Below are 26,429 nucleotides of genomic sequence, written 5' to 3'. Positions count from 1 at the left end.
CAGCATGCTAGGTTAGACAGCTCAACATCAGGTACCGCAGACAGTATCCTGTGCTAAGTGTTCCCTGAAAATGTTTTCCTGCACAGAGTGCTCTGGCACTACCCTATCATGGGCTTAGGTGCTAAGTAGAACTGGCTAAATCAAATGTACTGCATCAATAGTCAGTGATTTTTGCAGGGTTTTTTTCAAACAAAAAATAAAAATAAAAAAAACTTTATATTTTCGCACATACCTTTTTGTTGTCCAGACATATAAAATGCTTAAAAATGATATGATATATGTGCTGAGCCAAATATTTCATTCCTTTCACTTCAAAACTCTGAAAAGGGTAAAGGAAGCTCCATCTTGCAGCATATTAAATGCAGAGTAACTGCATTAGTGCAAACCAAACCCTAGGGTAAGCACAAGCACTCATAGACAGAAAACGTTTCAACCATGCTGCCTTATGGGGACCAACCATAATTTCAGTTTTCTATATCACCAGAAATTAAGTAGTGCAAGATACGCATCACCTACAGATATATTGGAAAATTAACTTCTTTAGGGTGCTATTTTTGCCTCATGGGGCTGGGGAAAACCTGATGCTTCAAGAAGAGATCTAAGTTATTCTCAATGTTAATAATTAACCTTGTCAGAAATCATAAGATACTAGAAAAAATGTGTCTTTTTTGTCAGTTGGAATGCATAATGTCTTGCAATACTTTCATAAGGGACTAAATACATATTATATATATAGTAAGGATTATATATAGATCTGCATATAAAGGCTCTGGTAGCCAAAGGGATAACCTTATTCAAGTAAACCTCTATTCATCCCTAGAGTGCTTACTAGTGTAGTAGCTTACTTATTGAAAAAATTCTTCAGTAATTAGTAAAATTTAGTTTTAGTAAACATAAATATTCCAGTTGTGAACTTTAATCAAATTGGGATTAACTCTGATCTGAGAGTAGAAGAGATGAAGCATGTACTGATTGAAGGACACTGCTCATTGCCACTGCAATGATTCAGAGGAGCTAAAGAACAAAAATTCAGAACAACGGAGAACCTAAAGTATTTCTGTGTGAGCTGCAACATCAGTTTTTACGGTAACTTACAACATACTTGTGTTCCTCACATAATAGCTGTACCCCAAGCGAGATGTTGGGACATATCAGTAATTAAAATAGGCTGAAAAAGAAGTTAACCTGAAACATCCCTGGAGCAGATATTGGAAAGAACCTGTGTGATTTAGGACCTGCTTGGCAGGCAGGGATTAGCTCCTGAATGCTAAAGACTTCTCTCAAAATGGGAATTAGATGGAACCAGCAAGGGATTACATGGCAAAAATTATTTCTCAGGAGTGAAGCATCAACAGTTTACAGGCATGCTTATTTAGACTGGTAGCCTTTGTACTTGGTTCCTCCTGTGTCATCTGGTGTTTGTCCCAGAATTTCATATTCTGTGACTGCAGTGAGCTGTTGGAGACAGATAGCCCCTAAGGTCTGTATATGCAGAAATTTTAGGCTTCTTGTCACGGAGCAGAAAAGATCTAAATGACAGAAACTCTATCTCCTAGATCACTAGGAGGAATCCCTAGAGTTGGAAGCATCAGCTCCAGCTGATATTTTCAAGGTAGAAGTTCCTATTTCACAGAGGATACGTGGAGGACCTAATAACCTCTACTTGATATGGCATTTCCATCACTCTAAAGGTCCTTCTCATCTTTTATACTCTTAATTGCTCTCCTTTTGATTGTCTCCATCTACCCTCATCCTGTTATAAAATGCTGTGCCCAAAGCTGGCACAGTGCAGCAACTGAGGGATTCATCAGCTCTGAGGAAAGATGTTTTAGTATGTCCCCACACTAAACAGTATCCTGTTACTCAGTTCTTGCTCTCTTGAAACTTGTTTTTTTGTGACACCTAGCCAGTTATTCTCCATTCCATATACATATAAAGTAGTTCTTGTTCTCAAATTCTCACTGGACTTATCTTTTCTTTTTTCAATTTCATTACACTGATTTCAGACTATTTCTCCAATTTATCAAATTCTGTTCGCTGGACTGTTTAAAAACCAGTTTTTTGTCATCTATTTTACACACATAGTCTCTATTTTGTTGTTCAAATCATTTATGCAAACCAAAACTGAACAAAACATAGCGCTGAGTGTTCCTAATATTTAATGTGTCCCTCTTTCCCATTGGCATAATTCTTTGTGCATGGGCATGTTGGGGTTTTTTGGCTTAATGTATATTTTCCTTAAGGTAATTAGATCATATTTTCCCAGCTTGAATATGAGACTCTCATATAAGGCAATATCAAAAGCTTTAAAAATCAGGCTAAGTCTTACCTATTACCTGCCTCTTCTTCTATCCACTAAGTCAGTTATCATGTCAAAGGAGTAAGTTTGCACTGAGAAATGACATTTTGAGTTTGCAGTACTTTAGTTTCCATCCATGGTTTGAGGGACGTATTTTATTTTGTACTAGAATTTTTATGTTTCAATAAATAACAGAAGCATTTAGCTCTGTGGAATAGAACTTCCCAGGGCACTCTTATATTTTCATATTAATACAGTATTTGATATTACACAATATTTGTGAAAACAATACAGTTTGTATTGTTTTTCTAACCAGAGTCATCAATTGCAACGTCAACCACCAGTTGGAAGTGGAACTTATTAAATTTATTAAGAACAAGTGTAAAAGTTGAAATAAAGCTGTAAATTATTCCTCCATACCTTTGCTTCTGAAACACTTCTGACAGATTAGATCTTCTATACAGTTGGTCTAGCATTTATTTATTCCAGAATATGACAGTGCTTCTTAATAAAACTTGCCAACGTTTATAATGATATTTATGGAAGTTTCAGAAGATAGCATGAGCTTCTTCCCTAATTCTGTCTGACAACAGTTACTGATGTCCAGAAAAATTATCTTGGATTGAAATTACTTTAAGTCACAGAAACCATTATAAATGGCAAGGAGGGAAGGAGGGAAGGAAGGAAGGGAGGGAGGGAGGGAGGGAGGGAGGGAACGAGGAAGAAAGGATTACCTAGTGTACACCAGCAATGGCTATTTCAGTCTCAATAGATAGTGCAAGTTACATGAAATAATATTTCTTCTGTAAATTAAGACATGCTTTTATTAAGCCTACTTGCATTGTATACAAATATTGGGAGTTAACAAAAGTTATAATGCACATGTTTTAAAAAGGAAAGGAATTAGAGGACAAAATATGAGCAATACTGCTTAAAAATTTCTGAAGGAAGATGTTTTCTGATCACTAATGACTGTTGACTTCAAACCACAATGTCAACATGCAGAGAAAAATGCAATGCTGGTTGATTACTGTGAATGGCAAACTACCTCAGTTTCTTCTGAAACGTCCCTTGAGTTGTCCTTGGTTATAATTTTAAAATTAAATTCATTGGCAAACAGGGTGAGCCATAAATCTGAATATTCTTTGACTTCACATATTTTTGCTAAATCTTTGGTTCCTGAAGCTGTACAGCGCAAAGAGATAGACATGCTTGACAGGTAAATAAGTCAGCTACATCAATCATACAAAATATACATTAACACTATACAGCCAATTCATCAAGCAACTGAAGTCCAAAATGTTTTTTAGTTGGTCTCACTTTCCTACATGGCTTGAATGAAAAGCTTGAATCCTCTGGATTCCTGTTAGAGGTATTAACTCTTCCAATCCACCCAAAAACTGCAGTCACTATTCATGCATTTTACAGTCAAACAGAAAATGTGTGACGTCAGCAACACACTCAGGTTATCCTCCTTGGGAATTCTGATTTGAAGATTGTAACCCAAAATGGTGACTCATCTAAAAAAATTTTGGTTCCTGACCATCATTTTCCCTGATTCAGGGTAGACATTTTTATTATATTAAAAAGTCAGAATAAGAACCCTAACAAATGCTTTAAATTCCACATGTTTTTCTTACTAACTCCTTAGAAATGAAATTATATGATCACCACGAGGAAGAATACATTGATTCATAATGAGTTACCTTGGAGAATGCTTGGCTAAAATCCATTTGCTTGTGTACAGCGTGGATATTCTTAGAAATGTTATCCACTCTGTCCTGTAAATATGTTTTGGGAAGGAGAGGTGAGGATTCTTTAACAAGAAATTATATTGATTTATGTATCTTGGGTCAGGCCTCAGACATAAAAAGCCATCTTGCCTGTAATCTTAATAGGACAATTATGCAAGGGAAGTGGAGTTTACTTTGGGATCTTCCTGTCCTTAAATGATTTGTTTACAAGTCAAAGAGGAATTCAGTTGCCCTTAGTCTAGTCACGTTTCCTTGTGTTTGTCTGCAAACCTTGAAAAATTTGTCCATCTACATGTTCAGTCCATGTCAAAGATGGGATTTAGATAATTGGCATTAATATAAGCAAACTTAGCAGCAAAGAAGATCATGAAATACACAATTACGTTAATCAGATCCTGTAAAATATCTCTCCAAGACAGGTTGCAAGGGGTAAAATACTAAATGGGAAATTTCTAGGGTCCTTATTTTAAACACAGAGTGTGACAGTACTGCAGCATATCAATGGGTACAAATTGATTGCCTATGCCTGTTTGGTTTACAGTGACTGATTTTAATTGAGCAATTTACATAGTGTAAAAATCCTTTTTCCTCCTGCAAAAACTTATCCATTATATGTAGATAAGAAAGTCAGACCTTTCAGAAAATCTTAGCTCAGAATCAAAGGGAAACACAACCTCAGTCTGCCATGTCCCAGTCATGCTACCGATTAGCCTGCCTCCCTTCTATTCAAACTGATATATTGCCCTGACATTTTAATAAACTGAAATTTTCTGATGGGAAAACCATTTCAGGAAAGAAAGAAAAATCCTGATCACTCCAGCTTCGTTACCATTCTTACATAATTAAAACATTATTCTCTTTGTTTACTCTCCAACCTAGTATTTCTTACACGCTTAATACATTTTTGCAAGAAAGAAAATTTCTGTTTTAATGTTTTTCCTGAAGGTGTATGACAGCCCTTCTCACAGCTTATCAGGATTACTCTTTTTGAGATATCATATTTAATTATGCAAGACTTCCTCAAAACTCTGGAGAATTTGGTGTACTGCAGGCTAGAAAAGAAAGGTAAAAAATCTACAATATATATTGATAAATGTCACCAGTAAAGATGATATAGCCTGTTATTTCATATGGTGTTGCAGTTTTAAAATCTTTATATTAATTTGCCATATACTGACTTACCAATTTAAATAGAAGGCCAACAGATAATTGTATTCCCTTACTATGAGGAACACTTGAACTAATTTAAAGTAATGCAGCAAATTATCTAAAACCATTTAGTCAAATATACTAGAGAGGGGTCAAACCTAGGGCAGCACTATTTAAATCAAATGGAATTCTATCCTGAGAATGGATTTCAAATAGATTTTTAATTGCAGTATTTTGTCCACAGGGCATTCTATCACACACTTTTCGTTTGCAAGTAAAATCCACCAGAATGTCCTCCACGAGGATAGTGCCAGGTCTCTCTTCATTACAAAATTTCTGTATTATGAAGTATGTAAATATGTTCTGAGGCTTTCATTCTTTGCTCATTTTGCTTATAGTTAATCTCTTGAGCCAAACACCGGGTACTTCCCAGGTCTGGGTCATTTTATTAAGCAGAAAAACAGGAAACAAAACCATAACACTAGTTGGACTTTTGCTTATACACCAGAGAGAAACTGCAAAGATGGTGCAGATGTTTTCCTATAATGGTGTGATTCACAGCAGGAAAAGCTGGTCTGTGAAGCTGGCATGGTGGCTGCACAGAGCCTGCCGGAGAAGGATGCAACCCCGCACATGAAGGGCCCCGTCACTTTATTGCTCTCTGGCAGTACTGCCTAAGCACAGAGGATGCCAAGCTAAGCATTTTCTTGGTGCTATGAGGGTTTTGGTGTGCAGCATATCAGTCTGGGAGGGAAAGCATTTGTGACAGTACTGGGGCTGCCCTCGAGAAGAGTACCCCTGAGTGCGGGGATACCCAGCTTTGGGCTTTCACTGTGCTTCCAGGTACACGCAAGGCCATCCGTGATCCCCTCTTCTATTCTTTTACTTCCATGTGGATCACAACCCCAGAAAGAAATGGAAAGGTGAGGTATAGCCATAAGGACAACAGAAAAATTACTATGTTTTGGATACATTTTGGCCTTTCCTCAAGTCTTATGCCAGTTGTCCTTACCACTTCTGGAAATCTAACCCCAGAAAATTAGGTTTAAAGTACATTGGAAGATGACATTGTAAATGAAGACAGGCTCCTAAGTTATTTCCACTAGTGATTCTGGAAAAGAAGTAAATGCTTTGCAAAAAGATGACATGCAGTATTTTTCAATTAAAGACAAAATTATATGATCCTTTCAAAAGCACAGTGACAAGTTCACCTTTTGTAAATACCCTTCTGGATAGATGGCAATAACTAAAGTGGCTATTGGTTTGTGAGGTTTTTGGACAAAACCTTTGCTAAATGAATAATAACTGCAAATGTACTTGGTTTTTCTACAAAGACGACTTGTAGGAAAGGTTTGTTCTTAAAACTTTAACACATTATTTACAGTACTTTTGTTTACAATTAGTCCTGTTTACAGTTCTATTTCAGATATTTTGTTGTGGGACTGAATTGGTTTCAGATGGGAGGGGTCATCACAAATGAAATGTTCGGTTCCAGATATGACATACTTCGCTTTGTCAGAAACACTTTTCTTAAGGGCTACGAAGAGACATTAAGTACCTGGGAGTTTTAGTTGCTGTTCTTCCTAACACAGTACTCTCAGTGACAATTAGCACAACAGAGAACTTTTGCAACATTTGCATGTCATGTCACCTTTCAAAATAATTGAGTTGTAAATTTGCTTTAAATATGTTTATAAAGGACCCTGAAGTCACATGCTAATGGTCCTAACAAACAGCTGATATTGGTAAACTCATTGCAGCCAGAACACACTACAAAATTAAGGGCAGCCAGTTGCAGGTACTGGAGCAGAAATACAGTACAATAACATAGATGAAAATTTTTAAATCTACCCTGGTTGAGTGGAAACTACTAGTAGAAGAGGTTCCTGCCAGTGTGCAAGTGGTGCAGCTCCTCACAGAGACAGCAGCAACAGCAGGGAGTTGGAGAACAACTGGGTTTAGAACTGGGCACGATTCTGGGTCTACCAAACCAGTGGGATCCAGCTCCAGCACAAGGCTGGTTGTGGCAGATGTGCCAGAAGTTCTCACGACAAAGAAGTGACCATGTCATATGAATAGAGGATGTCGAAAAGCAAACAAAATGGGTGTGGAAGCCCTCAAATCAGGAAAGTTCTTACACCCATACTAAATTTTATGTTTAAAGTTAAAAAAAAGAGATTCGATATCTTCCCTAAATCATGGCCATCAAGAAAAAAATATTTTACATGAAAAATGCAAAAAAAAGACAAAGTATTATTTGTTCACTCTAGACCTTCCATGTAAACACCTGCACAAGTCATCTGAATCTGTGAAATTTAAAGGGCCTAGATGTGCTGCTTTGTAAATATTTGATTTCTAAACCAAAGTTCAGTTAGGTAAATGGGATTTTTTCCGAGTTAAGCTCCTAGCATAATGGATCAGACCCTTCTATTGTTGTTAAATTGTGTATTGGTCACCAGGTAAATTTGATACTGAGAGTGGCTGTTTTAAATTCATCGTATAAATGTTCTGAAATAAAATAAATATACATATATTTAAAACTTCTGTTATTCACTTGACAGACTTGAATCAAAGGAGCCTTTCCTGTCCGTTGGGTAAGTAGGAATATGTATATTTCCATGGATATTTATATATTCAACTACCATACAATATAATTTATGAGATTATGTTGAGCATAAACATCTTGTTTCAACATTATGGTTATTTACGATACCTAAGCTTAGAAAAAGTAGTTATTAGTCAATAAAGTCAGCAGTTGTGGATATCTCGCTTCTTAAAAAAAATAAGAAGTATGTTTTGCCTCTATTGACTAACCAAAATTTATACTAAAAGACATGTAGGAGTTAAATGTTGCATTGAAAGGTAGCTGGTTTATTATTTTGTTTTCACTGATCTTTCAGTCAGAAACCATTTCAAATATTGTCTATACCTCTTGTCTAAGCCCCTGAACAAATAAATGATAGTTTCTTTTAAAATAAAAATTTTGTGATACTTCAATAACAGAAATAAAATCAAATGCATAAAATAGAAAAATATTGCATTTTTAGCCTAATTATAGATCATTACACTGATTTGCGTATTACAGCTATTGTCTTCATAGTCTCATAGCCGCTTAAACAGTTATATGGTCTATATATTAAAATGATTAACTCATCTTTCTAAAAACTTATTTTTAAATGTGACTTATTCTGGAAAAAAAAGTGCCATTCTTTTATAAAATGTAAGGTAAGTATCTGTATTTTACTTTTGAGTCTGAATTTCAATTTTCATGCACTGTTTTCCTTTTAGCTTCTTTCTTTAAAACTTTCCTAAGTTTCCTAACATTCTCACTCCATTTTCCTTCAGAACTGTATATTCTTTATGTCTCTTCATTCTCATTTTTCTTTGTTCACAACACCATGCTTCATACTATCAAGAACACAAACTGCAGACAAAAGATCCCATGTAAAATAGCCATTTAAGGGTTAATTCTACACGTAATTATCAGTAGCTTCCAAATTGTTGTATTAAATGCAGATCAGAAAACTACTTCAAGTTCTGAAATGTGAATTACAGTTAGCAAACAAAGGAATTGTGTCAGTGATGAACAGAGAAACTCAACAAATCAGCATAAGCAGGATTGAGATATGTCTCCGTTTCTATAGCATAAAGTAACTTTGGGGTTTTTGAGTATATTTTTAATTAATTGCTTGCCATTTCTACTTTCTACCAACTCAAAATTATTGAAAAATAAGTTAAATGCTAATCAAATGGGGGGAAGGGGGGGAGTATGCTCTTGGTCTGTATGCTTTGAAATGTCCAAATTCATTATCAAATTCAGTCACTTCTGTTATTACCTTTCATTACTCCACTTTGTAACTTGTCCTATTGAGTTGTTTCTTTGAGGCCTCCACTCTCGTAATGAACTGATTACCTGAAAATCTCAACTTTAAGATTAAAAAAGAAGTTGCATGTCATTGTGGCTGAGGAGCAAGCTTGAAAGTATAAAAATCCACGAAGTAAATAATAGACAATGGTAGCAATTATATTAATAGTAATTGCGACAAAATAATAAATCCTACTTTTGTAGTTTTTGTCATGATCTTAAGAACTTTGCTGGCATTTTTAGGATATTTGAGGATCTCTACCTAGGAGGAAGCATTATGTTTATGTTTTGGGTTTGAGTTTGTTTCCAGATGAGCAGATTGGTGGCCACTGTGTAAATTCACATTACCTCCATATAGCCATTGTATGTGACTTTGTCACTAAACTGGATTCCTCTTGGGAAGTCCAATCTGAGCAAATAGACTTAGCCTCTTCCCAGAACTTCCCAGAAGTTTGCTTGTAATATACTTGAATTATTTCTTGCAAGTTCATAATAAGGATAGAAAATATAAAAATTAGTCCCTGCCTCTGTGCTACTTTTGCCTTTTACTGCTGTATTTCCTCCACCCCAAAGGAGGGCTTCAGACAGAGGCTAGAGCGCTCTGCTCTGAGGAGGGGCCCAAGCCAACATCCACCTCCTTGGTACTAATCAGAGAGATGCTCCTCCTAGTCCCACACTAATTGAGGGGTTCATTTGTCCAGAGGACGAGCTCTTGTGCCAAGACCTGCATCTAAGGTTTTAACCCAGACTGACAGCTACAACCACCAGGCTTTTAAAATACAGTAAATGTTTGCAGAAGAAATGCTGGCTCAGCCTCAATTAGACTAAAACACATTGGTGCCCTTAATGCCTCTTGCAACCAGAGTTGGTCAAAACACCAATTTAAATTACTTTAGGTTGCCTACAGATGACTTGGTCCTGCACATCAGCCTTTCGTTCATCTGCCTTCTGTGACAGAGATTTGTTCTCACATTTTTATTATACTGCCTGTATGCTTTTATGTAAAGCTAATTATGATTTTTCATTTTGCCATTCCTAAGCTAATGACTTCTTGGTGCTTTTCCATTGTTAATTCTTTTGGTGAGGGAAAGGAACATGAAGTGTGGCAGCCTAAGAGCTCAAGACTGCCACAGTTTGTTGAGCTCTGCATGTATGAGCAGGGCTGCAGCCTTCCCATGAGAGATCCCACAAAGGAAAACTGGTTCTTAAAACAGTGCATTGTTTCTCCTCTCTCAGAAAGCAGCCAGCTACAGAGAGAAGCAGACCCCACCTCTTGGTGTTGTAGTTTGTGTCTTGAATGCAGGGAGAGAACAGCTCCTGTACTCCCTTGGTAAAGGAAATTCCATTTATCCTTCTTTCTATGCAAAGTGCATAGCAAAGAAGAAAAATCCATGCTCCTTTACTCCCTGTGCAAGACAGGGGCATAATTTGGCACTGAAGTAACAGTAACCTCTTTAATGTAAGTCTCTGATGGTAGCAATCAGGAGCAAAAATTCATTGAGTATGTGATCTATTCAGATAAGAGCATCTGAATTCAATGTTATGATTTTGGGCTAGAATACAAAGTTGAATCTGAGATACATGTTGTCTTCCTTTGTCTCTTAGAGGTGAAAATCACCTTCCCTAAGGATAAGAAGCTGAAACATCTTTTAACAGTGCTGAATACTGAGTGTTAGCCTGTAGGGGCACAGGATGCTTCTCTCCACAGGTGTTATTTCTACACTTCTGGGGTTTTGTGTCCATATTCAACCTGAGCAAGACAGAGAGTTGTCCGGACTTTCTTTCTTCTTCATGTTATGTAGCGTTCATGTTCATGTAGCGTTAGAATAAAAAAGAAGTCATGCAAATAGTCAGAATGCCTGGAAGACTTTACCATCAGAGGCAACAGTTCTGGTAAAACTCCACCAAAGTGAAGACCACCGACAATGCATCAAGTTAACTTCATGCAGAAGTCTTTGAAAGATTCAAACAGAAAGACCAAGCAGGTCAAGAGGTACAAAAAACTGGGTACTGCAAAAAGGGCAACCTAAAAGCCAGTTTATATTAAATTCATCCTACTTTGTGGCAAAGGATGTATAATATCTTAGAAAAATATATTTAAAATGCCAATAACTTTTAATTATCCCATTTGCTCTCCATATTTGGCATTTTGTTCTTAATAATAATGATGCACAATTATCCCGTGAACAAAACTGTTATCATTCTCTCTGGATGATTTGATAATCCAGTTAACTAACCATTCACCCAGCTATTTCATGGCAGCTGATTCATTGTAACAATCTGTATGTAAAAGTTTAGCCCTTGATAAATTCCAGATAATACTGCATGCAGATTTGTAATTGGTCATCAGTCTGAGCCCTAAAATTCAAAACTCATTCTGTAAAACACAGCCATTGCAGCATCTTTTAAGACCTATAACAGCATTATATAGCCAAGAGAGACCATAATTATTTTGTAACTGTCTTGCACAGTAGAAATTCTTTGAATTAATTCTTGTTTGTATCTAACTGTAATTGTATGTAACTTTCATAATAACATCTGGTCTTCTTTAACACATGCAGTGTGGAAAATCCATCACAGCAACTAATAAGTTTGACAAACTTTTAAAAATAATTGTCTCCTTTGTTAGGTGTCATTTAATAATACGTCCCATACTGTTGAATTCAGAAGAGACAGGGAGAGTAAGCAACAGAGCTGATTTTTTTTTAGGCTAGTGAGAACTTAGACTCATCTACTGCCAGCTGCAGAGAATGGCATTACTTCTGGATAAGCAGGCAATAGCTCTTCAGTGAGATGGTCTTTGAAAATGCATGTGCTTTATACATCTGGTTGTCAGCTGAGATTCAATCTATTTCTCTTTCTTTTGCGTAGATGTTAAAAAAAAATATAATAGAAACTGCTGACTTTTCACTCTTTTTTTCTTTTTTTCAAGATTGGTTGTTTGCTATAAACAATATAAATTTAGGTGGAAAGCCCAGAGAGAGACATAAGTGAAATAAATGCATTGTATGCGTTTATTACATCATGAATAGTTGTCTGTCGTGGGAGAAAGAAGAGAGATACAAGTAAAATTGGCACTAATTGCTGCATTTTTTTACATTCTCAGTAAAAAGACTAGAGATCTGTATGAACTACTACTTTCCTCACCAAGGTCCTGTTTCTAGAAAGTATATGACAATAGAAAATACTGAAAAGCCATGTTTTTCCAAATCACAGCTTAATCGCAGTACTTTTCAAATCACAGGTACTTACTTCTAGAAGAGATGGAAGGATTTTGGTGGGCTCAGCTTTAGGAAGTGCTTCCAAAATACAAAAAGTAAAATTCCTTAATTTTCTTCTGGCAGAATTGTTCTGAGAAACATCTAACAACTGGAGTTTGTCACCCACGTTTCTTCCTCTTGCTCAGTAGTGTTTGCTTTCCCATACGGCCATTCTGCAGAAGATCTATAGGAAATTCTGCACTCAAACACCGGTTTGAGGGATCCCATTCTGAAGAAGTGAGATAGTTAAAAAAAAAGCCTAGTCCTTGCAGGCTCTGTTAGGATAATATTCAGTCCACTTCCAAAATATGCAGTTTCCTTCAATTCACAGTCAGTTTTTGTGTGGGTTTCTTTTTTTACAGACAATAGGTTATAAGGCACAAAGCAGAATGTAGTCACATGTCATCTTCTGTACAACAAATACCATAACACTTGTCCCCCATCCTGATTATCAGATAACACCAGTGGAAGAAGCAGACACTATTCCTACTGTTCCCATCCAGCTTTTGAAGAGAGATAACTAAGAAAATTATTTTCCTTCAGCAGAGGAAAAATATAAAAAGAAGAGGAGATACTGGATGCATTTTGCATTGTTAATATGAAACCAATAAACCTACCAACCTGAACATAATCTTGTAACTCGCATTCACATTCAGGCCAGGTATTAAGGAGTTGTGTTTTCATGAAAAGCATGGGAGGACTGAACACACCTGACAATTATTTAAACTCATTGTTTAGAGACAGGCAGTAACTCCTTATGCTTAAAACCACTTGGGCTCTGTGACTTAGATAGGCAGCAGCAGGTCTTCTGCGTTTGCAGAGAATACCCTCTAAAACGACCAACTCTTTAATTATGTGTGAGATTTAGCCTGGAGGCCAGAAGCAGAAGTCAGGGGACTGCAAGGGCTCTGTGCATGGTGAGGCTGCCAGGGTAGTCCCCAGAGAGACAGGAAGGATCTGGGGGACGATAACTCATACGGAAAGCTGGGGAACTTCATGTGGAAGACACTGAGAATCTCTACAGTTTAATTTCAAGCAATATTACTGATACACTTCTCTTCCAACAATTTACCAAAACCCAAAAGGATTAAGCTTTTCCGTAATTGCCTGCTTTCTATTATTATAAGACTCAAACAGTGGATGAATATCACTGTTTTTTAAATTTATAAAAACTTTTTTTGCTTGAAGATATCTCGGAAGGAGAGATTACAAAGCCACAGTAATAATAATGTTGGTTCGTTGCTGTTACTGCATTTCTCAGTGTTTTTGTGTCATTACTCAGTGTTTAAAGATCCCAGATTATGTATTTTTCTACTCATCTGCAATTTAAATAATTATTTTATGGTTCTTCTATTTTCCTGATCTTTTTCATTCTACACCACTTCCACTTTCACACACACAGAAAAATATATATTGCATAGAAAACAGACTAATACATTTGGCCAAAAAAGAAACGTATTTTCTTAATTCTGTTAACTTTTATTAGCAACAAGCTCAAAAATATGCACCTTAATAAGTTCTTTTTCCCCTCTCTAACCTTAATAACATCAGTAACAATGATGTGCTTCATAATTGAGAAAGGCAACAGAGCATGAGATCACTTTTTTTCTCTTCTGGTTATTCTATTTGCCTTTCTCTTTTATTTACTTTCTGTTATTTCTGTCATCCAAGACTACTCTTTCATAAGTAATTCTAGGAAAACAATACATATGCAAGTCATTTATGTTCTGGATTAATGATGAACAATTCCTCAATACCGAATATCTTTAGTCTCACCTATGTATGAGACAGTATGTTCTCTAGACGAGGGAAAATGATGTGCAAGAGAATGTCTCTGAAGGAAAGTCAGGAAGTGGAAACATTTCGGGGCGGGGGGGGGAAATGAAAGGAAATAAACAGAGATGCAGGAACATAGAACAGAAAGGAAAGTCCAGGGAAAAGGACCACACAAAGAAGCAAAAAGGAAGGTATTTTCTTACAATGGAAAATGGAAGGAGGAAGGAAGGACAATATTTGCTGGGTATCTAACCTCACTGTGGGACACCACTATTTACTTCAAACTCACTGGGTTTTGCCCAAACAGTAGTCACTGATCCAGGAGTTATAGAAAGTGTTTGGAGAGGTCTGTGTTAGCACAGTACTCCTATTTCTTTTTTCCGAGCTATCAACATAGCATCTTGGCCCACTGGTCTCTATGGGCTTCCGTGAATATGCACAGCTTACTGTGGCAGGCTAACAGGCATGTGAAACAATTTCATAAATGAGACCTAGCTCCCTACTCACAGCATGTCTGAAAATCAAGACAGTTTTTCATCCTTCATATGGCAGTTGCCATATGAAAGACTATTTATTTTCACAGGTTTCCAGATCATTACAAAGAAGTTTTAATTCAGTATCTTCCCCTTGACAAATATACTGAAAGATATAATTTTGAAGTTTCATATTTTGAATTTCAAATTCCCTATAATGCTGTTCAAATCAGTCCATCTGTATTTGCCCCTTGCTCTTCTGCCTGTGTTGCTCTTACTACTTTTGTATGATAGTAACAATTGAAACTCTTCTTAATATTAAGTTCTTAGCATGCTAGGGCTTATACAAATATTCTGAGAGGATCTGATGCTGATGCCTCTGATTCCACCTTTGAAATCAGCTTAACCTTTTTCACTAGCAAGTGAAATCTGAGATTGGTCCATCTACCTAACATGTTACTTGCACTTGTGCTAAAAGAGAAAGGTGGGATGGCAAAGAGAAAAGTATGCCTAAAAGACCAAACCACAAAAAGGCAGCCAGTACTGCTATGCTAGCTTTTACTTGAAAGTCCGCTTCACACCCTTCTGCAGTAATATAATTTGCAGCTTCTTGATAAAGAGGTTTCTTCTTTGGAGTTTGACCACCCATGATCACAATAGCAATCAGCAGCTGGCCTTGCTTCAAAAGTTATTGTTCCACACCAGTCTCTGTATACACTGGCTTTCTAAAATGGCTGGGTGCTTTAGACTTTGACATTCTCGTAAAAAGCCCCATCAAGAGCACTGTCACAGATCCTAATTTAGTTTTTTTCTCTTATCTTTCTGGTTTTTTAAAGCAAAGGAAACACATCAAAGAAAAAGGCACATGTAAAACAGTGCTAACCGTGCTGGCCAATTGGCTAGGCTGAGTAAGGATGAAGAGAATTAAGGAGGCAGAAGAAAGAAGATAGTATTACCTAGATGTTTTTTTACTACATATTTTTTCTTTGCAATGTCAAATTATGAAACATATAAAAAGGGGTATGTTTCCCCTTCTATTCATGTGTTCTTACAGTATGTAAGTACCCTTTCTGAGTTTAAGTGGGACCATCCTTTCCCTTCCCTGGCCTAGGTGCTGAGGGGTAATGTACAACCCTAATGATGAAGGTTATTACTGTGAATAATGATGGGAAGAGGGAAGGATTTTTTTCTTGCTTCCATACCATTTTAAACTTTGATAATTTCACTAAGAAATGTTGTGTCCCACAGAGAGCTGCATCACCAGAGTTGATATCATGGAAGAAACGGAAGATGTCTTCCAGAGAGGTTGTAGAGTCTCCATCTGCTGAGGTTCCCAAGTCTCAGCTAGGTAAAGCCATGGCTGACCTGGTCTAGCCCTGGGCCTAGCCTGTTGGATAGGAGGCTGAACCAGATACCTTCTAGAAGTGCCTTCCAGCTCTATGAATAGGCAGGGAAGCCACATTAGCTGTTGGACATGTGGCACCTACAGTGGTACTTTCAGCCTCTGACTCCTCTGTGAAATCAGGAGAATGGCTCGTCCCAGGATGTGAAGTTTGTTAAGAGATGCAGCAGTGCAGAAAGAGGCACATCAGAGAGAAGTGCTGCTGCCACAGAGCAAATTGGAGCTCCTACTTGTCTCTCATGTTTGTTAAAAGTTGTTTAAAAGATATTAAGCTTCAGACTAGGAGACATTGTCTTTAGTGTTGCTCTGTTGATAGCCTTGTGTATGATACTAAGGAACAACAACTCACATCTTGCCTTATGGGATCGTTCAGCTGTGCATTAGCATGCTGTAGTATACCCCTCATTCGAAATAAAACAAAATCAGGATATGTCCTGATACTAGGCAAGCTTTCAACTAGTAAAATGAATCATATCATAGGTTGTTTTCTACAAATTTAGCTTAATCTGAGATCTGACCTCATTTACAAACTGCTTTTTAACTACATTGGCATAATGCCTTTACACACCTTAATTTGAAAAGAAGCAGGACTGTGTCGAGGGTATTTAGGGTCATATTCAACAGCCTCTGTTTGGCCCAAACTGACGTTGATTTCAAGAAGGAGGGTCTTGATTTTGGCAGCTTTGGGTTTGGTTTGGTTTGGGGGCTTTTTTGCCTTAGTTCTAATTATGAACTGCAGTTCAAAAGCAATCTGCAGTTATCCATTGAGTTTGGGGATTTTTTTATCTCAGGTTCAGGCTGGATTCTTATAATTCTTATCATTCTGCAAGCCAACATGCAGTTTTGTCAGCATCAGTCATACACACTCCTGTGGGGGTGTACGCACAGTTGTAGCAGGTTGTAACAATTTTGCTGACGATGTACACAAAAATAAATAGGAATTAGGTCACATTCCATCTTGCCAATAGTATGCTAAGAGTTTTATTGCTAACAGTTTAACTACTGTGCTTCAATTACTTTTATTTGTAAAGTTTTCAGCTTTGGTTCTGAATTAAGGTAAAGATCAGTTTTGTTCAATAAAAAGAATTCCTTCACAACCACATATTAGAGTAGAATTAAAAGTTGGAGGATGTGCCTTAAACGTGAAGTAGAAATATCAGAGTGAATCTGTCATGCATGACCAGCAACTGACAGTTTATATTGCTATGGTAATGACTCTGTAGCTCATGCTAAAGCATTTTTTTAATTTAAAACGTATAAACCAATTTCCAACAGTTACTGTTTTTTTATTTTTTTTTTCTTTTCAGTTGCCTCTAATGCTTTATACAAAAACAGCCTTTCTGAACTCTCTCACACTTGGGTCCTGTAGCCCTTACTCTCAGGGGTAAGGATGGGAGGATGAATCAGCTATCATCCTGCAGCTAGCAACTTTTCTCAAACATTTTCATAACCTCCCAGATAGCCACCAGAAAGTACTTGTAAGTGTCAGTAAATTAGGAATTTTATCTGAAGCAATTATTTGCCAAAAAGTACCTACTAAGTATGGCCTTGTTTATTCTCTTGCCATCTAAATCAAGGGACAGAAACTACAGGTAGGTTTCCAGGCACACTATGAACAACAAATAGTCAAAATGAAAAATTACCAACTTTCAGATTACATTTTTCCTATGAACTATTTGTTGACTACCTGAAAATACCGAACATCTTCACAGAAATTAGGATCAATACACAAAGGAGGAAAACTGAAGCATTTCTCAAGTAATGTAATTCATCCTGCAGATCTATCCTTTTTTGGTGTACAAGAGGATATGGGATGGAAATGGAAGCTACATCTTCTGAGACAGTGAAGTTAGTGAAGCAAAACTGGAGGTCGTTAGTGTGGCTTATACAGCAGTATTATGCCAAAGTGTTCACATTTCTTTACTAAAGATAGAGGAACTTGAGAGGTATCAAATAAGGTTTTGTTTCCTCGCAAAACTAATCTTTTTGTTCAGATACACACACACACATATTAATCATGATTACACTTTAAATCTGGAATCAAATACGATTTGGTTTCAAGCAGACCTTGTCTAGGTGTCAGTAGTTAGGTGTATTTCATGTTCTGGCTGATACTTTATAGGCTATAAAACTGTCTTGCTGTGTAGAGCATTCACAGAAAAATAACATTCCAGTCATGTAAGTCGTATAAGGGTGAGTAATGGTAATGCGGCCTTGCTGGGAGAAGGCAAAAATTGTGTGAGGGGAGTTCAGCAAGAAGGTAAGGGAAGGGGAAGGAGCGGGGGGAGAGAGAGAGAGAGAGACCTTAACAGTTTTAATTCCTTCACAGAGTCTTGTGGTTTGGGAAGAGATGCTGGAGGCAATTCTCAGCACTAAATTGTTATGGTAGCTTAATTCAATAGACTATATAAAACCAAATTTAGTCTAAGATGTGTCTGTATTGTTAACTTCTACTGTGCATTTCCCACAGTGATAAAACACTTGAAATGAAACTTTCTACAAATGTTTACTAGCACTGATGCATACCAGTGCAAGCAAAGCCCTAATCTGACAGGAACTGTGACCGCATGATCTAGGGACACATGTTACAGAAAATGGCAATAAAAGAAGCATAAAGCTCCCCGAGCCCTCTTTTGTGCAGTCATTTTCTTAATATCTAAAATGTTATTAAATTAATCTGTATGGAAGAGAAAAGATGGATATACAGATCATTGTCTAAGAACCACGATGGTTACTATATCTTAGTTAAGAGTGATGAATCTTACTAAATGAGAGTCTGAATGCATTAATATTTAATTTTTGTATACATAGGATCATTTTTGCCAGGGCTGGTAAGACTAAAGAAACATTTGTTAATGTTCTCCCCAAGCAGGATAAGAAATAGTCTCAGTTCTAGTGTTACAGCCATTGAATGTGGTATCTTATGCACAAATATTAGTATTATGTTCTTAACAGTGAATAACAATAAGTTAATGAAACTTGGCCACCTGCTGCAAGCAAGTTGTCAAAATGTGAATCGGTGCAACTGTTTCCTTGGAGCTTAATACAGTGATATGAAGGAGTCTCCAGAAGAGGTCCTGTAACATCCAGGGAGTGCAAGGCAGAGGATGAAGAGAAGGTCACATAAAATACATACTGACCTCCCCAGATTTATTGTGGGTTTTTTCTTTTAAATATAATAGTCACACTGTGGACCATTAAGTTAACATCAGTTATGCTACCAAAATGTTTGACAGAGGTTACAACATGTGATTTACAAAATGTGACTACTGTGTTTTAAGGGGCTTATAGTTGGGAAAAACAGGTTAAACCTGAAGCCAAAAATGTAACCTGATCAAACTCTACATCAGATATGCTCATCAAAAAATCTCGAATGAGGAAGAGAGGAAATGATTAATACCCTGTATTGTTCAGTGACCTGACAGTGAACCAGGGAGTGGAGTAAGCCCTTAGAGTGTGGAGGTAACCATAAAGAAATGTACCAGGCAGAGTAAAACAGGAGAGTACCCAGACTGCACTGTCTTCCCTGCATGTCCAGGAAGGCAGGAGCACAACCATATGAGGAAACTTGAGAAAGATCCCTCCCTAAGCAAAAAAGACATTCCTCAAAAAAGACAGGCACAGAACCTCAGTTCTTGCCCATTGCAGATAGGAAAATGTGTCTAAGCTCCCTCCAAGTCATGCCATGCCTAAGGCAAGTTGCAGAGGCCAAGAGGCTAGCCTTGCAAGTCAGCTGACACTAGACCAGGCAAAAGAAACCCGTATGGGGATTCCCTAGTAGGAAGAAGGTCTTTTGGTAAGTGTCAAACAATACTTCTTTGCCAATTAGAAAAAATATGTAGAAAGTTTTCAGCTAGATAATTCATACTCACATCATATCTGTGTGACAAGAAATCAGTAGCTCTACAATATGTCTAAAACTGTATAGGGAAACTGCAATACCAATACCATGACAAGCCACCAGGCTGTTTTGTTACATACTACACTCAGGTGAGTCATCTGGGACAAAAATCCTCTTTCCCTTATGAGAATGAATATAATGGAAAAATCCAGACATACGTTTAAGATAAATAATTATATCTGATCCTTTGATTTCAACAGCTTTATTTTGGATTTACAGTGAAGTAGTTCAGAGTGGTGACATTTGAATACCCTTCTGTAAATCAAAAGTTCTTTCCACTGATATTTTAGGAATTTATTTGTTTTGTGACTTTTTATTCATTTACAGAAAAGAAATCTTGTTTTCTTCACTGTGTATACAGAAAGTGAATGGACACAGGCCCTTCCAGAGCACTGAAGTATTAAGAGCCACAGATTTGTCAGAAACCAAGGAAAGTGTAGTCAGCATAGTTAGCACTGGTCTAGAGGATACACAACTGGTTGTGTGATGCACAACTGCCCTTTCCACTCATCTCTGACCAGACTGGAATTGAGTCTAGTCTTGTGCTCAGTTATAGAAGAATCTACTTTGTATCAGATGCACTTCCCATATCCATTTACCATGGAAATTATTGCACAATGGGTTAGGAGTACAAGAATGCTTTCCTAGATTCACAGTATCTGGTATTTCCATTTATATTGTAACTTCACTTGCAAAGTGCACTCTTGGAAAAACAAACAGTATGTCTTGTCTTCACAAGCCGTACTCAGGACGCTGACAGTTATGGTCTCTTTCATGTCTCCATTTTGCTGGTTTAAACCTTGAGTTGCTTAATACAAAATAATTAAATTACATCAGTAAACTTAGTGTAAATGAGAACAGAATTAAATTTAATTTAAGCTTTCTGACAGTTTGAAAAGGGGAGAGGAAAGTGTGTGTGTCGTGGTTTAACCCCAGTCAGCAACTCAGCACCACGCAGCCGCTTCCCCCTCGCCCCTCCCAGTGGGGTGAGGAGGAGGAAAGGAAAAAAAAAGTAAAACTCGTGGGTTGAGATAAAAACAGTTTAATAACTAAAGTAAAAAATAATACTAACAACAGTAATAATGAAATATTATAATAATAATAATAATAATAGTAATGAAAAGGAATGTAACAAAAAAAGGAGTGGGGGAAGGAAAAAAACCCCAGTGATGCACAATGCAATTGTTCACCACCTGCTGACCAATGCCCGAGCCACAATCTGCCCCTCCCGGCCAACTCCCCCCAGTTTATATACTGGGCATGACGTTCCATGGTATGGAATACCCCTTTGGCTAGTTCAGGTCAGCTGCCCCAGCTCTGCTCCCTCCCAGCTTCTTGCACACCTGCTTGCTGGCAGAGCATGGGAAACTGAAAAGTCCTTGGCTTAAGATAAGCGCTACTTAGCAACAACTAAAACATCAGAGTGTTATCAACATTATTCTCACACTAAATCCAAAACCCAGCACTGTACCAGCTACTAAGAAGAGATTTAACTCTGTCCCAGCTGAAACCAGGACAGTGTGTCACAATTTTCCAGAAATATTTTTTTTCTTTACATAAACTCTGACATTGTCGCATTGTAATTGATTAATCTTTTGTGAACTGTGCTTTTCTGTTTCATTCAGTGCTTCTACAACTGCTTCTCTGAAGAGCACATAAAGTTTTCAGAGATCTGTTTTTGTAATCTTAAGTGGTTAGTCTTTCAGCTCCAGTGCTACCACTGTGATTTTAATTTATTAATCTGCTGTTCAGTGAAATGCTGTAGAAATACTTTAAAGCCTAAGCCCATCACTTATTCCTACACCTGTCAATGACAGTCTTCTGTACTTGTCAAACCAAGTTAAAGGACACTCCTGCAATGTATACAATATTACTAATAAATTGGATAATCAATCACATGTGTATGGTTTGACAGTAGTACCGTGAATACACTGAATTTAAAACACATTTTTAAGAGGTAGGACTCATTACTCTTGTACTAAGAAAAAAAATACCATATGGACATCAAGAATTTCCCAGTCACTCTATACAATTAAAGGACACCTTGGGAAATGGTTAGGCCACTGGTTAGGCCACTGGAAAGCTTTTTCATTATCTTACTATAAAATATTCCCATGGGTAACATAACTAATTGGAGATTACTTTCGATGACAGAAAAATAGTTTAACAGCAGGAGGAGAAAGGTCAGGGAGACATTAAGCAGATTTACTCACATTTCTTTACATACAAAAGCTACCATTTTGTTTCTAAAAAAGCATCAGGCTAACAGTGTGAAGCAGACTGTCCCTGCAGCCACAGTAAGTAGTTTTTACTAGTAGTCATTCTAATACTTAGCATTTAGCTGTACAGAAAACTGTTGGGGCTAAATTTTGCCTTGAAATCCCTGCATCACTTGTGCCCATCTCGCTGCCATAAACAGCTCCCAGACCAGCTGATCCCCAGAGTCTGAATATTGATCTTGATGTCTTTGCTATCCTCTGCTTCACAAGCTTTGCCTAATCCTCTACAGGAAAGTGACTAAGTGACTTAATTACCTGATTATGTATATGCAACTTTGAATATTTGCCCAAGTTTTGCCTAAAATTCAGGTTGGAGAGTAAGTTCAACAGTGTTCCCAAAATACATTTCGTTGGGACAATAGTTCTCAGGAGAGAGGATGAGCCAAAAGAAGGGATGTATCTGAAGATAGAAAAAAATACAGCCTAATCATATTGCAAATAAATTCTGCCTAGTGCCTGAGAAAGATACTTTAATGGAAAATGGAGTACTGTATGTCAGCTATTTTATGTATACATGTCTTGCTTGGACAAAATGTACCTCTTCAGATTAGATTTGCCAAAAACTTTTCAGTTTTGCAGAAAAAAATTCTCCATTTACAGTAGTACATTCCTTGCTGTACTTTTTAAAACTTGACTCCATACTTCTCCCCCACCTCAGGGGGGAAAAAAAATCTATCTTGCACTTATTAATTGAATGAACATGCAGAATTAGAATAAAACTTTTATTAACTTATGGTTACAAAATTACTATGAAAATTGATCTGTAATTGAAATGTACAAATAGTAGGTTATGTCCAATCATTTGGCATTTTGGGACAAGTGGTTGGGGATTTTGGTGGTTATTTTTTGGTTTTAACTGTACCTATTTGCCCTCATAACTGCATTATGGAAATGAATGTAAAATACTTTTCTGCAATAACTTTTCCTCTTCCAGCTCCCTCTTTTTTGCTGTAAACCTCCAAGAATATATTAGTTGAAGGAATCACTGACAAAATTTGTCTTTGGACAGTTAGTATGTCAGCAAAAAGCAGGCTCTGGAGAATATTCTCTTTCTCTGTGGAATATACAGCCTGAACTGCAAAACAGAAGTGTCCTTCCACTTCTATCAGCATTCTCAGCCTTAACTAAAATCGAATCATCTCTACAGTAAAGGTGGGATTCAGACCACCAATTTAATTCATGTCTTTGGGGAATGTAGGTAACCATCCACTGAAAAGTGGTCTGAAATCTCCACCTTTTTTTTCAATAGCTCATGAAAGTCATTGCCATCTGATTGATTTTCTAACAGGGACAGTTTCAATCTCCTGATGCTTATTCTCTACATCATCTAGTTACCCTCACCCACTCCCTTTTTTTAACATCACCTCAGTTTAGACTGATTCTCTTTTGCACTCAACAGGACCAATTTCTAGCACTCTTTTTACATGACAAGAGAAATGATTTTACAAGTGACTGGAATACTAGTTTCAACCATTAAGTTGATATGTGCCTCCTAAAAAGAGTTTGATTGAAGGAATATTGCTTTTGTATTTAATATTTTTATCCAGCCCTGACAACAGAGAAGCAATTGACAGTATAAATGGTGATAGCACTGTCAATTGAATTAAGATACATTACACTTGGTTTGTCAACATTTATGATTTAAAAATACATCTTTGTACCTGTGGAAAGAAAAAGAGATATTAGCTAAGGGTGACTCACATGCAAGACAGAAAATCTTGTTGCCATGAAAATAAAAAAAAGCTATTTCTGCTCTGTTCTGTATTAACTATTCTAAGGTCAGAATAACTCCACTGAAGTCAGTTACACTCACTAGTATTTGGAGCTACGTAAATTAAAACAGGATGTGATTGTTAGTTTATAAAAATCTTTTGTGGGCATAGAACACAGAACACAAGAAAGATTACACTTTGATAATATATTTTCAATATACGATATCATCAGATAAATAAAGACATAATAACATCCATAGGTTTATTTCAAAGATGCAGAAGCATAATTTTGCATTTGCCTGATTGACACACGTGCAACTGCTGATGTGTATAGGAAATTTGAATACGTACAACATCATAATTCTGAAAATACGGTCTTTGGGGAATCCTTTATTCTTCAGGCATACCCTATTTAAAGCAGGCATAGCGTTAAATGAAGTGAGGCTAAAAGAGACAGCTCGTACAAGATGGTCTTGGTGATACTAGGTCAGAAAAAGGAATCATGACTTTTGCTTAACAGAAACACACTTTATTGATGAGTTTTCTTTGCCTCAGTGTGAGCATTACAGTGTCTTTTACTGTCTTCTCTTTTAATAGCAGCATCATGCACACAGTTCTGTTGTTAATATTGCAGAGATGGCATATGTTTGTAGGTAAGTAATCTGCCTGTTTACAGTGCCATTAGGAAACCGCTGACTCCACCAGTTCACAGGCTCGTTTAAACCTTTCTCTGCTTCCGACTTGCTGAGTATTTGGTATTCAACACCGTGCGAGTGATTTCCCGCAGCCTCCATAACATAGGTTGTTGGGTTGCTAAGGAATAATTCTCAGGAGGTTAAGAGCCCTGCAGTCACCTTGATCTCACTGCCAGTGATTATCTGTGCTAATTTTCTGCTTCGTGTTTTATACCGCAGCACTGACCAAAGCTTATGTCTATCCCTTGGCATGCATAAGTGTGAACAATTATGGCTTTAGATGGAGAGACGTACTCACAGCATAATCTCTTCAACATATTATTACAAATGAAACATCATCATTCAACTTAAAAAAAAAAAAAGGAATGAAAAAGAAAAAAGCCAAGTGAGATCAGTTGGAAAAACAGAAGAGATTTTTTTTCTCCTAGGTCATCCATTTTGGGTTCTTTTCATTTTCATTGGTTCTTAGCCTTTTCAGTACACATGCAGGACAACTGCTTCATAGCCAAGAGGACTAGGACTGCCTTTATAAAACCCCAGACCTCTAAGGGTCTCACATGATGTCTTGTGTCTCTGGGCTGTTAACTCAGCAGTCACAGTGAAGGACACTTAACCCCAGGAAGTACAGCATGTTGCCTCTGTGTTGCCTGTGCTGCCACAACTGCAGGTAGAATTTCAGAGAGGGAAAAAGAGACCCAGATCATGCATATAAAGAAGGATCCACATCAAGATTTCCCAAAGCTTTAAACCCACCCTCCTTTACCTGTCTTATTCCGTAAGGGTCAATACCTACAGATAAGGTCCTACAGTACTATTCCTCTTCTGTTATTTTAATAGATAGCATGGAAGGATAAATGTCTTTCCTCCATGACCAACACTTCAATTCCATCAGCTTTCTTCAAGGACACTAAGTAATGGGAAAGGGAAATAGGAACTGAGCCCCTTGTTCTGTTGAGAGCTCATAGCAGCCCATCCACCTCTAGTACCTCTGGGTGCTATTCCTACCTTGAGGGTCAAGTAGCTGTTGCCACATCTTTGCCAGTGGCCCCAGGTAAGGAGTCCCTGTATGTGCAGAACTGGCTCTTTCCCACTCCATATGAATGGTACTTCCATGCAGAAATGCCTTTTGCCAGTGCAGAGAGATCCCAAATGGTCTGTGGGGAAAGCAGATTCCCTCCCCACCTCCTGCTGGAGTCCCAAGTGCCCACATCATAGGACATAGGACTTAACTAACAGAGATGCCCTTGAATTGTGATGATTTCATTTACAATAAACTCAGACTAGAAATGTAAGTGAATCAGATCCTCTTAGCTTGTCAATTGTGCTAGCAGGTTGCCCTGTTAAAACCCACAATATGTTTGCATCTCGTATCCCAGCCATGGGGTCAGTAACCTTTTGGCAGAGAGATGGATAAGAAGGACAAATTGGATAATGTTTGCTGCAGCTAAAGCTATGTGTATGCCCATTTCAGAGACTGACTGTCATGCAACATACAGAATACTTGCAGTTACCTCTTATCTCGGTAGCAATGGATGCTACTGAACTAAACAATGCAAAAATGCAAAGCACCTTAACTTTAAGGTTAGAGGCAACATCTGTAGCAGAGTCGTTTAGATAGCTTCAGCTGTAAAACACTATATGAAAAACGCTGGGGTTTCTCCGGGTGAAAATTAAAGACATAATAACAGTATCAGATGCTTCTGAAGCAATGAAATATTTTTAAAAGGTAATATAAGCAACCCATAAAAATTTACAAGAATTCATAGATTACACCGCCATGTGATAACCAGACTCCAAAATGTGCTTCTACTTTTTCCTGTGCTGTTCCACAGATAAGCATTAGACCATGCGGGTTGAAACTGTC

General features: G+C 37.4%; 1 protein-coding gene across 1 annotated transcript in view; it reads left to right on the top strand.

Moving 5' to 3' along the window:
• RALYL (RALY RNA binding protein like) overlaps positions 1 to 26,429 on the top strand; it is a 211,744-nt gene that overhangs the window by 139,460 nt on the left and 45,855 nt on the right. Inside the window, exon 3 of the mRNA XM_050891900.1 lies at positions 7,764 to 7,796. Coding sequence (XP_050747857.1) covers positions 7,764 to 7,796 — 33 coding nt within the window. The remainder of the gene's footprint in view (positions 1 to 7,763; positions 7,797 to 26,429) is intronic.

Source organism: Gymnogyps californianus, chromosome 2 (genome assembly GCF_018139145.2).
Source record: "Gymnogyps californianus isolate 813 chromosome 2, ASM1813914v2, whole genome shotgun sequence".
NCBI lineage: Eukaryota > Metazoa > Chordata > Aves > Accipitriformes > Cathartidae > Gymnogyps > Gymnogyps californianus.
Note: the sequence above shows the minus strand (reverse complement) of the source record. Positions and strands in the feature narration are given on the sequence as shown.